The 15002-nt window shown below is 38.4% G+C and overlaps 1 protein-coding gene across 4 annotated transcripts in view; it reads right to left on the bottom strand.

The window, feature by feature from the left end:
- tub (TUB bipartite transcription factor) overlaps positions 1 to 15002 on the bottom strand; it is a 103246-nt gene that overhangs the window by 45864 nt on the left and 42380 nt on the right. The window contains exon 1 of one of the 4 annotated variants that reach the window (XM_057330564.1): positions 9568 to 10061. The exons of the other annotated variants lie outside the window; for them this stretch is intronic. Within the exon in view, the coding sequence (XP_057186547.1) occupies positions 9568 to 9605 (38 nt within the window). The 5' untranslated portion in view covers positions 9606 to 10061. Of the gene's footprint in view, positions 1 to 9567; positions 10062 to 15002 lie in introns of those variants that run through there. 4 annotated transcript variants of the gene reach the window in all.

Below are 15002 nucleotides of genomic sequence, written 5' to 3'. Positions count from 1 at the left end.
TTTTTAAATACTGACGAAAGATAGAAAAGAAGTAAATGGATCCCTGCAATTTGCTAAACAAATGGAATATTAAAACATACACGCTTGTTAGCCATTTCAAGCCTGACTCAGCCAAGTAAATTTTTTGTTGAACCATACCATTATAGTGTTATCTATCTACTTTCTAATGTTACACCTTTATGTTGCGTAAATGTAAAGTTTCCCAGCGTTTTCTAACCTCAGATAAATATAGTCTTGGGAGAGACCGACCCCCTATTTCTTTTATCATTCTAAGCAGGTGTACTTCATACAAACTTTAGAAATACACATGAAGGAAGCATCGTATTTTAAACAAGTTTCGCCGGCGCTATGGTGGGGCATTCGAGGGCCTTTCCCCCCTAGCGGTCATTGATGCCCCTCCTTCCACAGGCCATGGCGTGGCCCAAAAATATCCCTTTTAGTTATTCTTTTAATATTAAATGTGCAAACTGTAACTTAAATGAAATAAAATGAAATGAACGGGGAAAACGCATAATTTTGGTTGTTCATGCTTCCTTTAAGAAGCATGGGGTTTGTAGTCCTGGCCGTACTGAATGATGGCAAAAGTAGTGCGGGTGCGGGGTATTCACGTATGTGAGAGAAAAGTAGCAGATGGAGAAAAGGAGAGTAAGCTGCTTTAGAGGTTTTGTTGTTTTCTTTATAGGTTCGTGAAACCACCCGAGAGTTCAAGTGATTGTCAAATGGTATAGTGATGGATGGAGCTTTCGCTGGCGAGATTAAACAACGTGCTTCGTAATAACTTTGTCGACTCATCATTGTGAGAAATGGACCAGAGCAAACGGTTACAGCTAACATTATCCGCGATCGGAGAGGCAGATTAACAAAAAGGTAACACATGTCAGAGATGGGTAAACTGCATTTATTTGCGTTTAGCCTCCACTACACTCCTCGCCACAGCAGAGCAGTGCAGTGTTGGCTTGCTCACCGGGAGACTGCATTTATTTATTTTATTTATTTATTTATTAGATATTATTATTATAATGATCTTGCTTGGTCTATAAACACCATGCACTGTGCTGTGTTTTACCTTTCTGTGTTTTTCTTATTTGCTCCTGTAAAGCTGCTTTGGAACAATGCACATTGTGAAAAGCGCTATATAAATAAAATTGAATTGAATTGAATTGAACTACAGCCCTCCGCTGTGTGTGACTGTGCTGGAGTAGAGAGAGGGCATAACTTTACCCCACCCCCTTATGCCTTTTATTATCGTCTTCGTGTGTGTGACTGAGTAAACTGTGTGCATAGGGCTACCACATAACCTCGACTAAGTGACATGATATGGAAATTAACAACAACAAGAATAAATGAAATTAGCAAATAATAATTAATAATAATAAAAAAGTGTTTCATTTTTTATAGCATTTCTGCTGTGTTGGACTTGACTATGATGTCGCCACTGCGTCAAAATATTTCTCAAACGGCAGTGCCCCCCTGCCGATGACCCAATACCCCTCCAGTAGATCTGCTCTGGCGCCGACTCTGAGTTTCACTCTAGCCTTGGGTTTAGAATTACCTAAATTTTCATTGTGTAAGTTAATGTTAGGCTCTATTAATGGATAGTATCGGTTCTAGGGGTGTAACGATACACTCAGCTCACGAATCAGTACATATATCGATGCTGGGTTCACGATATGATACACATCTCGATATTTTGAACAAAATTCAAAAATGAAACAAATTCAAATAACATTTATTTTCATAATACTAACAATTTCAGTAACTTATTTTGTTGCACATACAACTTAATAAAAGAATTTTAACATTTTAAGGCTTAACTGAAATTAGAATTAAGATCAGTGTCAATTTTGACAGCAAATTTTGATTTAGTTTTAGTCATAGTCTTTTTACTAAAATGATATTATTTAGTTTTAGTCATCCCAATTTATCATAGTTTTAGTCTATTTTTAGTCGACGAAATCTACATTATATTTAGTCTACTAAAATCTGGATTAACTCATTTAATCGGTGTAATTAAATGTTCCATACAAAGATTTAACTGTTTTGACATAATTTACTTTACCTTGGAATTAAATTAAACCAGGTCATTACCTTTATTTTTCAGAAAAGTTGAGTAACTACTGGATATGCATTGTTGTAACAGAGAATATTAGACCACGAACGACATGTAGCAGTTCATTCAGTCTCATTTTGACTCAATTGACTCGTTCTTTCAGTGAAGGGCGTGTTCATTCAGTTCATTCAACCAATGAAACGCTCTGACAGAGCTCACGCTCAAGTGCTATTGGCTCGTGTCTCTTTGAAGCTGCGCTGTCTTTGCTTGAGACAGTAATGAATGAGAGAAATCTTTCAAAAAGACATATTACATAAACTGTTTTACATTTCTTCAATCATGCAAATCACATACTTGTTTTTTAGCATGTCATTCGATCTTTTAATATACAGTACGACTCACTTCATCGCTTCTCTGATCGGAACAGTGCTGGTTTCTTTTGGCTTACTTTATGTTGCATATCACGTTATGCAGCAGCTCACGTTAGCGGATAAACTAACGTTGGCATTTAAAAACGTTTGTGCTGCCTTTGTAATGAGTTTCAGGGTGACTCGCCTGCAGTCACGCTTCAAGTTTGCTGTGTTTTAACGGCGATTGTGAAGGAAAATACGACGCTTTGTAAACCACTTGGAGACACAGATTGTGTCTTGTGCTTCCCTCTCTACCGCATATGTGAGATAAGCACACGTGACGCGCTGGCACAGAGTAGGTAGCGTCTTGACCGCTGAACGAATCGAATTAAACATATCGTAAAATATCCCCATCTCTCTACGATGCGCATCGTAACATTTTTGCATCGCGAAATATCGTAATACGAAGTATCGTTACACCTGTCGTGATTCTGCCTCATCTTGTCATGTCTGTCTTGACCTTGTGGCAGAATCACGGCAGGATCCCTTGTTATGTGTAGAGAGAGTCATTTTGACCCTGTCGGCCTTCGATACTCTCTCCGGTCCTTGTCTGTGTTCCCGCTCTTATGTATCTCTCGTTATTGGTTGTTTATTAGTTCATGCCCCACACCTGTTCCCCTTTGATTTGTCCCTCTATTTAATGCCCCTGTGTTCTCTGTCTGGTGTCGGATCATTGTACTGTTATGTTGCACTGTGTCGTGTGGGTGAGTTCTAGACATGTTAGTTAGTTAGTCTAGTTTATTGTGTCCCTATGTGATGTGTTATTAGTTTAGTCTTGTCAGTTTAGTTAGTCTTGTTCTTGTTCCTCTGTTTTGTTATGTTTACCCCCACGTGGGTCTTTGTTTTGTATTTTGTCTGTGTTATTAAATGTCATGTTAACCCCTTAACCGCTGTCTGCGTTTGGGTCCTCTCTCCTTGTCACTGTGTCTCACCTCACCCGAGATTCATGACAACACCCCTAATTGGTTCCCAACATACAATGTTTACATCAGGGTCGGAAATTAACAGAGGCTTGGAAAAAAATGACAAGGTAAACAAAACTGCCCTCTAAATTCAAGATAAAAGCGGACAAATGGTCTCTGCATAATAAAAAACTAACTACGACAATCGCAATCTAAATAAGATTTGGTGAAAATGAATGAATGTCGATGACAGCGTTTTTGCTCCGCTTCATCTTTGAGCATTACAGCCAATCAAGTTAATCGACGTATGAATATACTGACCAATCAGAGCAGAGGCATTTAAATGATTCACCTGTGAAGAAGAGCTGTGCTGAAGTGTGCCACGCTCACAAAGTTTATCATTATAAAACAGTCAGTTCTGGTCCTTGATTCTGATCATGGCTGAGCGGAGTTCTAAGCCGTTATAAAATACCCCAATATATAACGGCTGACCGCACCACATAGCCTAAATATCATTTTATTTACTTTATTTTATGAAACCTTGCTAAGCATATGGAATAACCCTTTTATAAAAGCAATAAGCCCTGCGAAGCAGTGGGTTACAGTGCATTTTATAACAGCTACGCAGTTTTAGGCACTCCGCTTCGCGAAAATGCACTGTAACCCACTGCTTCTTGGGGCTTATTGCTTTATTAACAACCGCATACAGATACAATGTAAGAAAGACATTCATTATGTAGAGTAGCCAGACTAATGCATAACCCGAAGCTTTTTAGTGTTTTAGTGATGTTGAATGTTCTGTGATTGTTTTCTATATTTTCCAGTTTGAATAACTGATTTTTGTGCTCCTTAAAGAATTAAAACAGGAATAAAACAGTAATAAAATAATTCATTCACGTTTCTCAGCTTGTTTTGTAACGTAAAATGTTTTCATGTATTCTAATATCTGAAAGTAATAATCAAGATGACAACATCAATGGCAATAATCAGCATCAATGATTTTGTTTTAATCTTGCAGTCCTATGGAATTAGTATATGTTTTGTATTTATAACTATATGCTGCTCTATCCACATCAGTTTAAAGACACCTCTGGTGCTGCTTTGTTTCTGTGTAAATTAAACGAGTTATCAGGATTAAACTGTTTTCAACATTTTCATCATTTATATTTTATAATTTATTTCATCTACATACATTTAGAATTACATTAAATCGCATTATGTTGTGCAATTGTTTTGTATACATTTGTCACATTTGTGAAAAACTCTGGGAAGTAAATTATCACTTGTAACTCTAATCTGCAATCCTATTATTTATTTATTCTATGCCAGGTCAGGGTTACACACAAATTTTCTGTCAAGGTCTTTAAGTAGCCCCCTGAAGTAGCCTTGGCCACCCCATATATAAAACTCTAGCTCCGCCACTGTTTGGCACGGTATTTTTATTTTGATTCTCTCTTTTTAAGAAAACTCAGAACGATCTGCTACAATTAACTGACTGGTAAGATGTGATATACAAGAAAACTTGAAAGAAGAAACTCTGTAAAGAAAGAGGAGGCCTGAACTGTTACATTTTCTGGTTATCCAAGGATGCTTTTGACGGCAGGACAAAATCAATATTAAATGTTTTTGCAATTATTTTTTCATGTTTAACTACTTCAGGGGATTGCAACTGGAATTCAGTACATCTTTCGGGTTGGTTTACATTTGACCTTAAAATACATTAAAAAAACATTTGACAGAGTACTAAGAGCACATATTGTGCAACACAGTGTACAGTATGTTCGTTATGTGCTGTGCGTAGAAGCTTGCATAAAAGTGTTTAAATGAAAAACACGGACAGTTATTCTTGCCTTTCTATGTTTGAAAACAACAAGGTCCTTAACCTCATTTGAGTTGTGTGTGATCGTGTTTGGACGGCTTGTGGTCTACCAGAGCAGATCGGCTCTTTAATAAACTGGCTAAGGCTCTGAGAATTTTTGTTTGAGATGCAGAAGGTCCAGCTGAGGCAACCTCTGCCCTGCCAGCATGATCTCTAAGCTCCATTCATTTTTCATATCAGGCCCCATCTGCTGGGGAGATATTCATCACAGCGGAAGGCCAGGCATGAAAGGCCATATGAAAACATACATTTGCTGATCGAGATGGGCTAACTGCGTCCCGTAAAATGGCTAACACAAGGATCTGGGCAGGTACCAAAACTACTGAGATCAATTAAGATCTTGATGTATTATCATTCTGCTTGTAAGCCAAACAAAGTGTTTACCTACTTTGGACTTATAAGATTGTTTAAAGGCAGCGGCAAAGCTATTTGCACTAAGTTTATATAGCCGTAGGTTCTGTTCACACTAAGTGAAAATAGCAGCATTTCTTCGCGATATGCTATTTACACTAACCGAAAACAGCTGTTTTTTCTTTGGATTAAGTAGATATAGTAGTTAGATGCTATTGGTACTTATAAATAGTGGCAGATAACGTTACTATTTGCACCTTACAGGGTTGTACAGAAAAAAAAATCGGTCCGTGCGAAGAAAAAAATTAATAGTGTAGCATGTGCGCAAAACAGTTTGGCAGGTGCATTAGACAGAGCCGCTGGTTTGTGTGAAGTGCGTTTGTCGTTGTGCTTGTTCGTGTGTGAGGTTAACTGATGCCACACCACTAGCCTATTTATTTTTGTTTTATTTCATTTTTGCAGTAAAAACTTGTTTTCCGGCTGCATCGAGTCCATTGATCTAGAGCCCTATGATCTGTGCGATTTGGGAAAACATGGAAGGAATCACTAAAGCGTAATTCTACTATTTAAATATGTGTCCATGAGTGAAAGAGTTGCACACTTTAACATGTTACAAGCGTGACACTTGTGGATTTGCCTGTATCTTACTATACGAGGACATGAATGAACACATGAACTTCATCCACAGGGTTGTTCCAAGTTTATTTTACGAGCATTTCACTGTTTGAGTGAAGCAAACACACTGAAGCTCAAGCGACCACCCGCCAAAATAAAAGTCTGCTTAATTTGAACCAGATGATAAAATAATTAACTTGTAGTAAATTTATAAACTGTAGTAACCATTATTTTATCCATTTGTATAACGTTAATGTCCTTTTTCAGTTACCTGTGTCTATTTATCTGATGACCTATCATGACGAGCAAGGAACGGAACCCAAATCCAGATGGAGGTAAGGGGAAAAACAATAACTTTTAATGAAACACAAAACAAAAAACCCACGAGGGGGTAAAACAGGGATACAAAATGAACTTGACCGGAAACTAATTAAACTGAACTAGACTAGACAACACATGAAGAACCTAAACTGAAAAAGACTAGACTTTTTTAAAATATTTCTCCAATATCAGAGAGACGTGGTGTCCTTCACGCAGGAAGCACATGTATATTCACAGGATCAACCAAAACGAAACGGCACAAGACAGACAACGCAAGGGCATAAAATAGGGGACAAAATCAAGAGGGAACAGGTGAGGAGCATGAAACCATTACAAGATCATTAATGGGGAAATGAGAGGGCTGGAACAGAGACGAGACCGGAGAGCGCATGTCATGCCAAAATAAGCGATGTGCATGCGCTTCCACACAAAAACACGTGGTTCTATCATGATCCTGCCACAAGACTAAGAACAGCATGACCAAGAGATGCAGAATCAAGGCAGAATCATTACATGACCTGCACTTGTGTTTTTTTAAAGATGATAACAGACGTATACTTGTGCTACAACTTTTTGGCCTGTGCTACAAAACTTTAAACCTCTGTAGCACCGGTGCTATGTGCAAAAAATGTTAACGTACAACCCTGCCTCGGTATTGTTGTGCATTAATCATTATGCAATAATAACAGAGTGTAAATCATTATATTTATAAAAATTATTAAAATGATTGCAACTTATTGAGATATTAAAGCCCTACACCTACCCCTAACCTTACCCTAAACCTAAACTTTATGAATAAGCAATACAGACTTTACACCTTACGCCACTGGAGTCACTGTTTGAAATGGTGTCGTTCTTGCACTTTCTCTATTCCAATCACATATTGGTGGGTGGAGCTAGTGCAAATAGTCTCTGCCAACAAGGCGGGCTATTTGTACTCCGTGTAAATAAACACTCCATTATTTAAAATGCACAATGATAATTAAAAAAGTAATTCAACCCTCACCTCAAACAATATAGAAGACATAAATGGATAATGAATGGCATATATCAGATAACTGGTATTGGAATAAATGATCAGAAAAAGTGCAAAGTTCATATTAAAAAGTTTGTGACATTGCTTTACAGGAGACACATTAGAATAATTAGAGATGTTTTCCTCAAAACATTTAAGATGTCTTAAAGCTCATTGGTGTCTATGAGAAAAATATTTGATTAAATGATTACTTTTACATGATTTCATATAAAACAAATCACTCATATTAGTCTTTCAATTCAGTTTCCTTTAGCTATTCCAGCCCCTACAAAGCATGTAAGATTTCTTAAAGCGATTCAGAGTCACAATCGCAGACCTCACACACAGGAAACTGGGGTGTGGGAGAGGGCAGATGGCCATAAACAAAACACGCTCCATAGAGAAAGCCTTAAAACCTCCTGGGTACGTCCAGCATTACCTTCAGCGCTGTGCAACAGGAGTAAAGTGCACTCTGTTGTACTCTTTCAATAAGCGGAGGCAAGTGGGCTTGTAACTTATAGCAACCAAGAGCCAATGAGAGAGCAGAGGAGGCAGTGCAACATGGCAATGAGGTTCAACCGTGGAGCAGCAGCACCAGCAGCGGAATTGTCTTGAACAGCAAATTTGGTCACAAACTGTGCTCAGATTTTCCAGTCAGAAATGTACATATGAACACAAATGTTTTTTTTTTTTTAAGGTCCAGTTATATGGTCAATGTTATTCGCAGATCTATTGAAGTTTCAGCAGCTTTTCCAAGTAAGAGAATTTCTTGGGTCAACATCATTGTTGACCCGGGGCAACTTTTTAATCAACCAATCAGATTTGAGGGATAAGTTTACAGTTCCTGTGAAGTTTAAGCTTACAACCAGGGTTAGTTGCTTGTGCACCATTGTTGTTCCTATTATTTCTATCGTCTTTCATGGTTCTAGGGATAGGTTATGGTTAAGGTTTGGGATGGGTATAAGCTTTTTACCAAAAAAAACCGTATGCTGCTCCATGAACATTTCTCACATGGCAAAATCATTTTGAGCGTATATCAACAGCCTCATTTGTTTTCACTTTGCATTTCTTCTAAGGAAAGTTAAGAAAATGTCAGTTGTTTATTTACACTACTAGAAGCTTATCATAACAATACAAGTCATATACAATAACAAAACATAATCATAACAATACAAGTCACCAGCATATGAAGAGTTTATTAGCAAAAATTGATTCCAACAAACTTGATTTTTTTTAATATGATTGTAATATATGATTGTGTTAGTTAATTTTTTGTGTGTATTTTGTACGAGTTTGTATTACTTATTCAAAACAACCCAACTGCAGTTTGATTGACATTAATTGGAATGCAAAATAAAAACGATTTTTTTTACATTTTTAAAAACAAAAGTTATCTGTTTTGCAAATGAGCTTTTCATATGCTGTGTTTTATATGATGGAACCAAGCATGAGATGCTTGCTTGTCAACCAGGTTCATCAGAAAGACTAGGCTGGTTGACCATCTAGTATAGTAAACGTTGCTAGTAAACATCATATCTACACCAGTCCACAATCTACTGTATACTGGCACCAAACTACCAACCTACATAAAACAGCATGGTAGTGCTAGTCTGGGACCTCATGGAACATCTAAGGACATGTCAGGAATTACTCTATTATTTATTACATTTCAGGATTTTCAGAAAGTCAACTAGATGACATTTAAACATCATAATACATAACACATAAAAGCACAGATTTGACTATCAGACTGCAGTTGTACCTGCACATATCAGAAACTCTAATATGTTCAATAACACACATTTTATTCAAGACTAGATGAAATCTCAGCAATTTACGTACATGGTTCTAATTTATGTACTAGAACCACCATCACATGCAACACGAGAAAACCAAGAGTCAGATACAGTAAATGACAAGGGCAAGAGGTTCACCTTTACAACCCTACCAGCACCATTCATTATCCTCTGTGCATCCAAGCACACGCACGCAATCTAACTCACATGAGGAACGGAGGGATGTACCTGTAGGGGATCCAGTCAGACAAGTGTTTGGAGCTCATGTCTGTGTGTGTCGAGGGGCTTCAGAGCACAGGGGGAGGGCTGAGGTCGCGCCGTAGGACAGAAGATATGATGCCAGCGAGTCCATGAAGCCAAACCATCCCCTGCACATACACACACCTCTCCCTCCGCTGTCTAGAAACCCTCTGTCTCTTCCATTCACACACCCTCCTGCATGCAGTCCACAATGGATCTTCTTCACTCAGGCATCGCGAGCTCGGATTGGCAGCGGTTCCCTCACATGTGCGGTTTCAGTCGCGGACTATCTGATTCTCAGTTATTCTTTCTTTTGCTGTCACTATCCGTTTCTCTTCATTGTCTGTGGTTTGTTCATCCTCACGCGTTGCTCTGTGTACTGTGGGTCTCGCTGTCTCTCAGCTGTACCTCGTACAGACTGCCTGCCTCCTTCCCTCCCTCTCTCTCTCTCTCTTTTTCTCCCTCTTGCTCACCCCCTCTCTCTCTCTCTCTCCGTCATTATAACCTTACAGCCCCAAGAAGAGGACAACATATAAGAGTGAATCCCCTTTGTCTAGCTGCTTTGATGTTCGTTGCAACACTCCGCCGGTCCATCAATGCACGGGCACACACATACTCGGAATGCTCTGAAAAGCAGGAGGTTAAAATGTGTTTTCTGAGCCATGATTTATTCATCCCTTCATTGAGCTCCGGCCTCATTAACATGGGACAGAGCAGCTCAGTTGTAATTGTCTTTGATTTAACATGCCGAATCCAAACTCACCGCACCATTTTGTCTTTGCTGATTGGCTTTCCCTTGTTTTTGTTCGCTCCTCTTGATACTTCAGTCAGCTAAATGAGGAGGTGACTTCATGTACATATTTTAATATCAGAGTTATCTTGCACGTTTATTGTTTGGCACCGAGCTCAAAGGCGAATGAAATCAACATGCGTATTGTATTTTTAAGATGAAACATCATCATCAACAAGATGATATTCATACTTCAGTACAGATGCCGCAAAGGCAAACAATGACAATGAGCATTTTCCAAACGGCATTTATGCGCCCTTGAAGGGCCCTTCGAGAAGGGGATGCCATTTGTAGGGGCGTTCCAAACTAAAGTGTACACCTGAATGCCTTCACAAAGGGCCCTTTCACAAGTCCACGGTCACTTCAAGGAAGTGAGTTCCGTTTGTGATCACGTAATCTTGGAATTCATGTTCACGCGACGCATTTTGAAGCAAATATGGAGCGGGATTTTGACGTTACCTACAAATGTAAGCACAATCATTTAGTTTGTGTTTACACGATTTTTGTCAGATGATTTAAGATGGTTAAAATATAGTATAAGATCATTTAGTTTATAGGAAATGTTTAATAGCTACTTGTTCCTTTATCATATAGTTCCTTTTTAAATACCAGGTGGAGTGAAAGAACAAGGTGAAATAAGACATAATTAGACAAAATTCAACAATAAATATTAAATATATTGTTTATTTTCAACAACTGAGTGCTGGATTCAGAGTGCACGTGCGGCGTTGTCAAGGTAACATTTGGCCAGTCATTCCCTTTGTGAAGAAAGTTGCACGAGACGAGAGACAGTAATGCCCTTTACCCTTCAAACAGTTCACTTCAAGGGCTCAGCCCTTCGAAGGGAGTAGGGCATAGGGATGCTCACTTCTGTTTGGAAAATGCCCAATATGTAATTTTAAGCAAACATAATGCAGGGCTCCTTAAAACGAGGTAGAACTAACGTTTCCTGGTTTTGAATGATTTGTCCTTTCATATTTGCGTTAAGTGCACTCCCGTGAGCAGTCGTGTTTCTTGCAAATATCCTCAGTAGCCTGAAGCACATTCTGTTTTACTGTATTTCAGCTTCCTTATCTCTCCTCTGGACCGTCTCATCTTTCTTAGTGTCACACTTAGTCATGTTGATTTAGAGCATGGCTCATGCACACACTCTTCCGTGATCATAAATGCTCTCAGCGTTTTTATCCTCCGTGTATCTGTGCATGTGGGTGTGCTGTTTGTTGTTATCAATACTATAATATTAACCAAAGAGGACGTTTAGAAATGAACCTCAGATTAGAGAAAAAATGCTTGAATTTCCAACAAACATTGAGCAACTGAACAAGAAACATCCAAAATCCTGCAATTTAAAGATATGCAAAGACAGAGACGCTTGAAGAACGATGCAATCAGAGACACAGCAGGAAACCAGCAGTGCATCAATGTCCCAGGTAGGAAAAATAAAATGAACGGCAAACCCCAACAGTGTAAGTACCTTTACACTGACAGTGTATGGAAACTATGATGATAACAGTGCCACACACAAAACTAAAAAGAAGATATTTTGAAGGATGCTGGTAACCAAACAACATTGGCCCCCATTGACTTCAATTGTATAGACACAAAACCACTGAGATATTTCTCAAAATATCTTCTCTTGTGTTTCACAGACGAAAGTCATATACAAGATTTAAATGACATGAGGGTGAATAAATGATGATACAATTTTCATTTTTTGGCAAACTATTCTTTTACATGCTTAAAATGATTGACAGACGTTCTGTTGATTGTCAAAACAAAGAATCTTAACATCACCTGCAGCCACCGTTAAAATGAAAGTACACTTAAATAAATCTTTAAACTGCTTAATACACTGAGGATGACAAATATTCATCCTCATTTTAAGCTCCCCATGCTAAACAATACATTCAAGGAAAAAATATTTAAAGGGACATCTCACCCAAAAATGAAAATTCTGTCTCTCTAGTTGTTCCAAACCTGTTTAAATTTCTTTGTTTGGTTGAACACAGAGAAAGATATTTGGAAGAATGCTTGTCAACAAACAGTTCTTGGACCCCATGGACTACCATAGTAGGAAAAATGACAATGGTAGTCAAAAGTGCCCCGGAATATAGTTCGTCTTCACAACCACTTGCTTGTGGAGTACCACAGGGTTCAATTCTCGCTCCAGTTTTATTCTCTCTACTTTTGTTACCAAGGGGAGCTATATTTGAGAAACATGGAGTGTCTTTCCACCTATATGCGGATGATACTCAGCTGTATTTTCCCGTGCAGTATAGAAGTAAGGAATTCTTAGGACCTTTGTTGGATTGTCTAAATGAATTACAAACATGGTTAAAGCAGAATCTTTTGTTGTTAATCGAGAACAAAACAGAAATTATTCTATTTGGTTTAAAATCAAATGATGACTATGCCCCTCACTTTGGTCATCTCTCTTCCTATTTTATACCCTGTGCCAAAAATCTTGGTGTTCTTATTGATTGCAACTTGGGTTTGAGAAACAAATTAGTGCAGTGGTCAAATCAAGTTTCTTCCATTTACGGCGTTTATCTAAAATCAAACCTCTACTCTCTGTTAAACAGTTTGAACAGATCATTCACTTGTTTGTTCTAAGTCATTTAGACTACTGTAATTCATTTTATTATGGTATAAGTCAGTCCTCTATAATGCGTTTACAGATGTCCAAAATGCTGCTGCAAGGATGCTGACAGGCAGATGGAGGTTCGATCATATCTCGATCATGTTTATAAATCTTTGCATAATAAAGCCACATCATATCTCTCTGAGGCAATCTCTAATTATAAACCAAATAGGTCGCTAAGATCCAGCAATCTTGGTCTCCTCACCGTTCCGAACGAGTTTCCACTTCAAAGGTGATCGTGCCTTCGCTGCTGCTGGTCCTAGTCTATGGAATAAACTACCAGCTTCCATTAGAGCTGCGCCTTCTTTGCCTGTATTTAAATACCTGCTTAAAAAACAACTGTTGTCAATAGCTTTTATCAAGCCTTGTCAATGGTTTTGTCTATTGTGCTTTGTGGTTTTCTTTTTTCTTCTTTATACTTTTGTTTTGAGCTGTATTGTACAGCATTTTGGGTCAACTGGTAGTTGTGTGAAAGTGCTTTAGAAAGAAAGAAAGAAAGAAAGAAAGAAAGAAAGAAAGAAAGAAAGAAAGAAAGAAAGAAAGAAAGAAAGAAAGAAAGAAAGAAAGAAAGAAAGAAAGGGTGTTTGCTGTCCTAAATTCTTCAAAATATCTTCTTTTGTTCAATGGAACAAAAAAAGAAAGTAAATTTCCTACTATGGTAGTCAATGGGGTCCAAGAACTGTTATACGCATTCTTCTAAATACCTTTCACTGTGTTCATCAGAACAAAGAAATGTATACAGATTTGGAACAACTCGAATGTGAGTAAATGAAGAGAGAATTTATATTTTTGGATGAACTATCCCTTCAAATCATAAAACAATGTAGAACTGCAAAATCTGTGAAGTAGCTTAAAGTATTAAACATTATCACCAAACTATGATGTAAATTTGAGTAATGGTATGTCCCAAATGTAGCACTGCACCAACTCATTCAAACCTGTTGAAATAGCAATATAATAAACCACCAGCACCAATAAAAATGTATCTAATCTCCAACATTTAAGTTTTGCATATTCAAAGCAATAATTTTGGATTGGATCATAACAAAAAACATTTGTACATGACTCTCATAGGACACCCATGCTAGTCTTGCTTTCAGACAAAAGCAAAACACTTAGACATCCCATACGCATGCCTTAAATTGAAAGTGAGGATCACGGCGTCATCTGACCACCTTTAAACTAGTGGACAAAAAGATACTATCGCGTTCTGTTTGGTGACCAGAGCTGTTGGCAAGGACCAGTTCACCTTCCCTGCAGGGGGACCGAGGTCAACAATCGTCCTAGCAGCGGTCAAAAACAGCTAACGTGGCAGGATATTGCTGGATCATACGCTCCAGCAGAGGGAGAACAGGTGGAAAACAGCATGGCTGGTAAATATTTGATGGTGTAGTTCTTTGAAGTCACACTATACTAAGTTCATTGCCTGGGCAGATCCCTTAGTGAAACTAACGTCCACTGCGCTCACAATTATGTATCCAGCTGTGTCGGAGGGTACATGCCGCTAACCCGACTTGCTGATTCCCAAAATGAGTCTGTGACCACTGGCAGAAATGCTAAGTAGATATTGATTGTTTTTACTGATGTTATGCACTGTGGGGTTTCAGAGTTCTGACAGGGGGTCTCTGTGTAGCATGGCGCAGGCTAGCGTTGCCAAGGCCAGCGTGCGGGCAGCTGCAGAACCGGAGTATGAAGAGCTCTGTTAATAATGCAAAGAGTCCATCAGCCATGAGGACACGAGGTGCCAACGGTTTCTGATGAATGAACATAAATCTACACCGCTTTCTGTGTGACCGAGGATGTGTGTGTGCGTGTGTGTGTGTGTGTGAGCTATTCTATTATTCTGATCAAATGACACTGTCATTATAAGACAAGTGAGTATGTGCGTATCAGTGTATGTGTTGTGTAAGCACTTAGGGGTGGTTTCCCGGACAGGGATTATTTTAAAACAGGACTAGGCTTTAGTTAAATTATGAAATTTAAGTGATTTTA

Source organism: Triplophysa rosa, linkage group LG1 (genome assembly GCF_024868665.1).
Source record: "Triplophysa rosa linkage group LG1, Trosa_1v2, whole genome shotgun sequence".
Lineage (NCBI taxonomy): Eukaryota > Metazoa > Chordata > Actinopteri > Cypriniformes > Nemacheilidae > Triplophysa > Triplophysa rosa.
The sequence above is the reverse complement of the archived record's forward strand: the minus strand, read 5'-3'. Positions and strand labels throughout refer to the sequence as shown.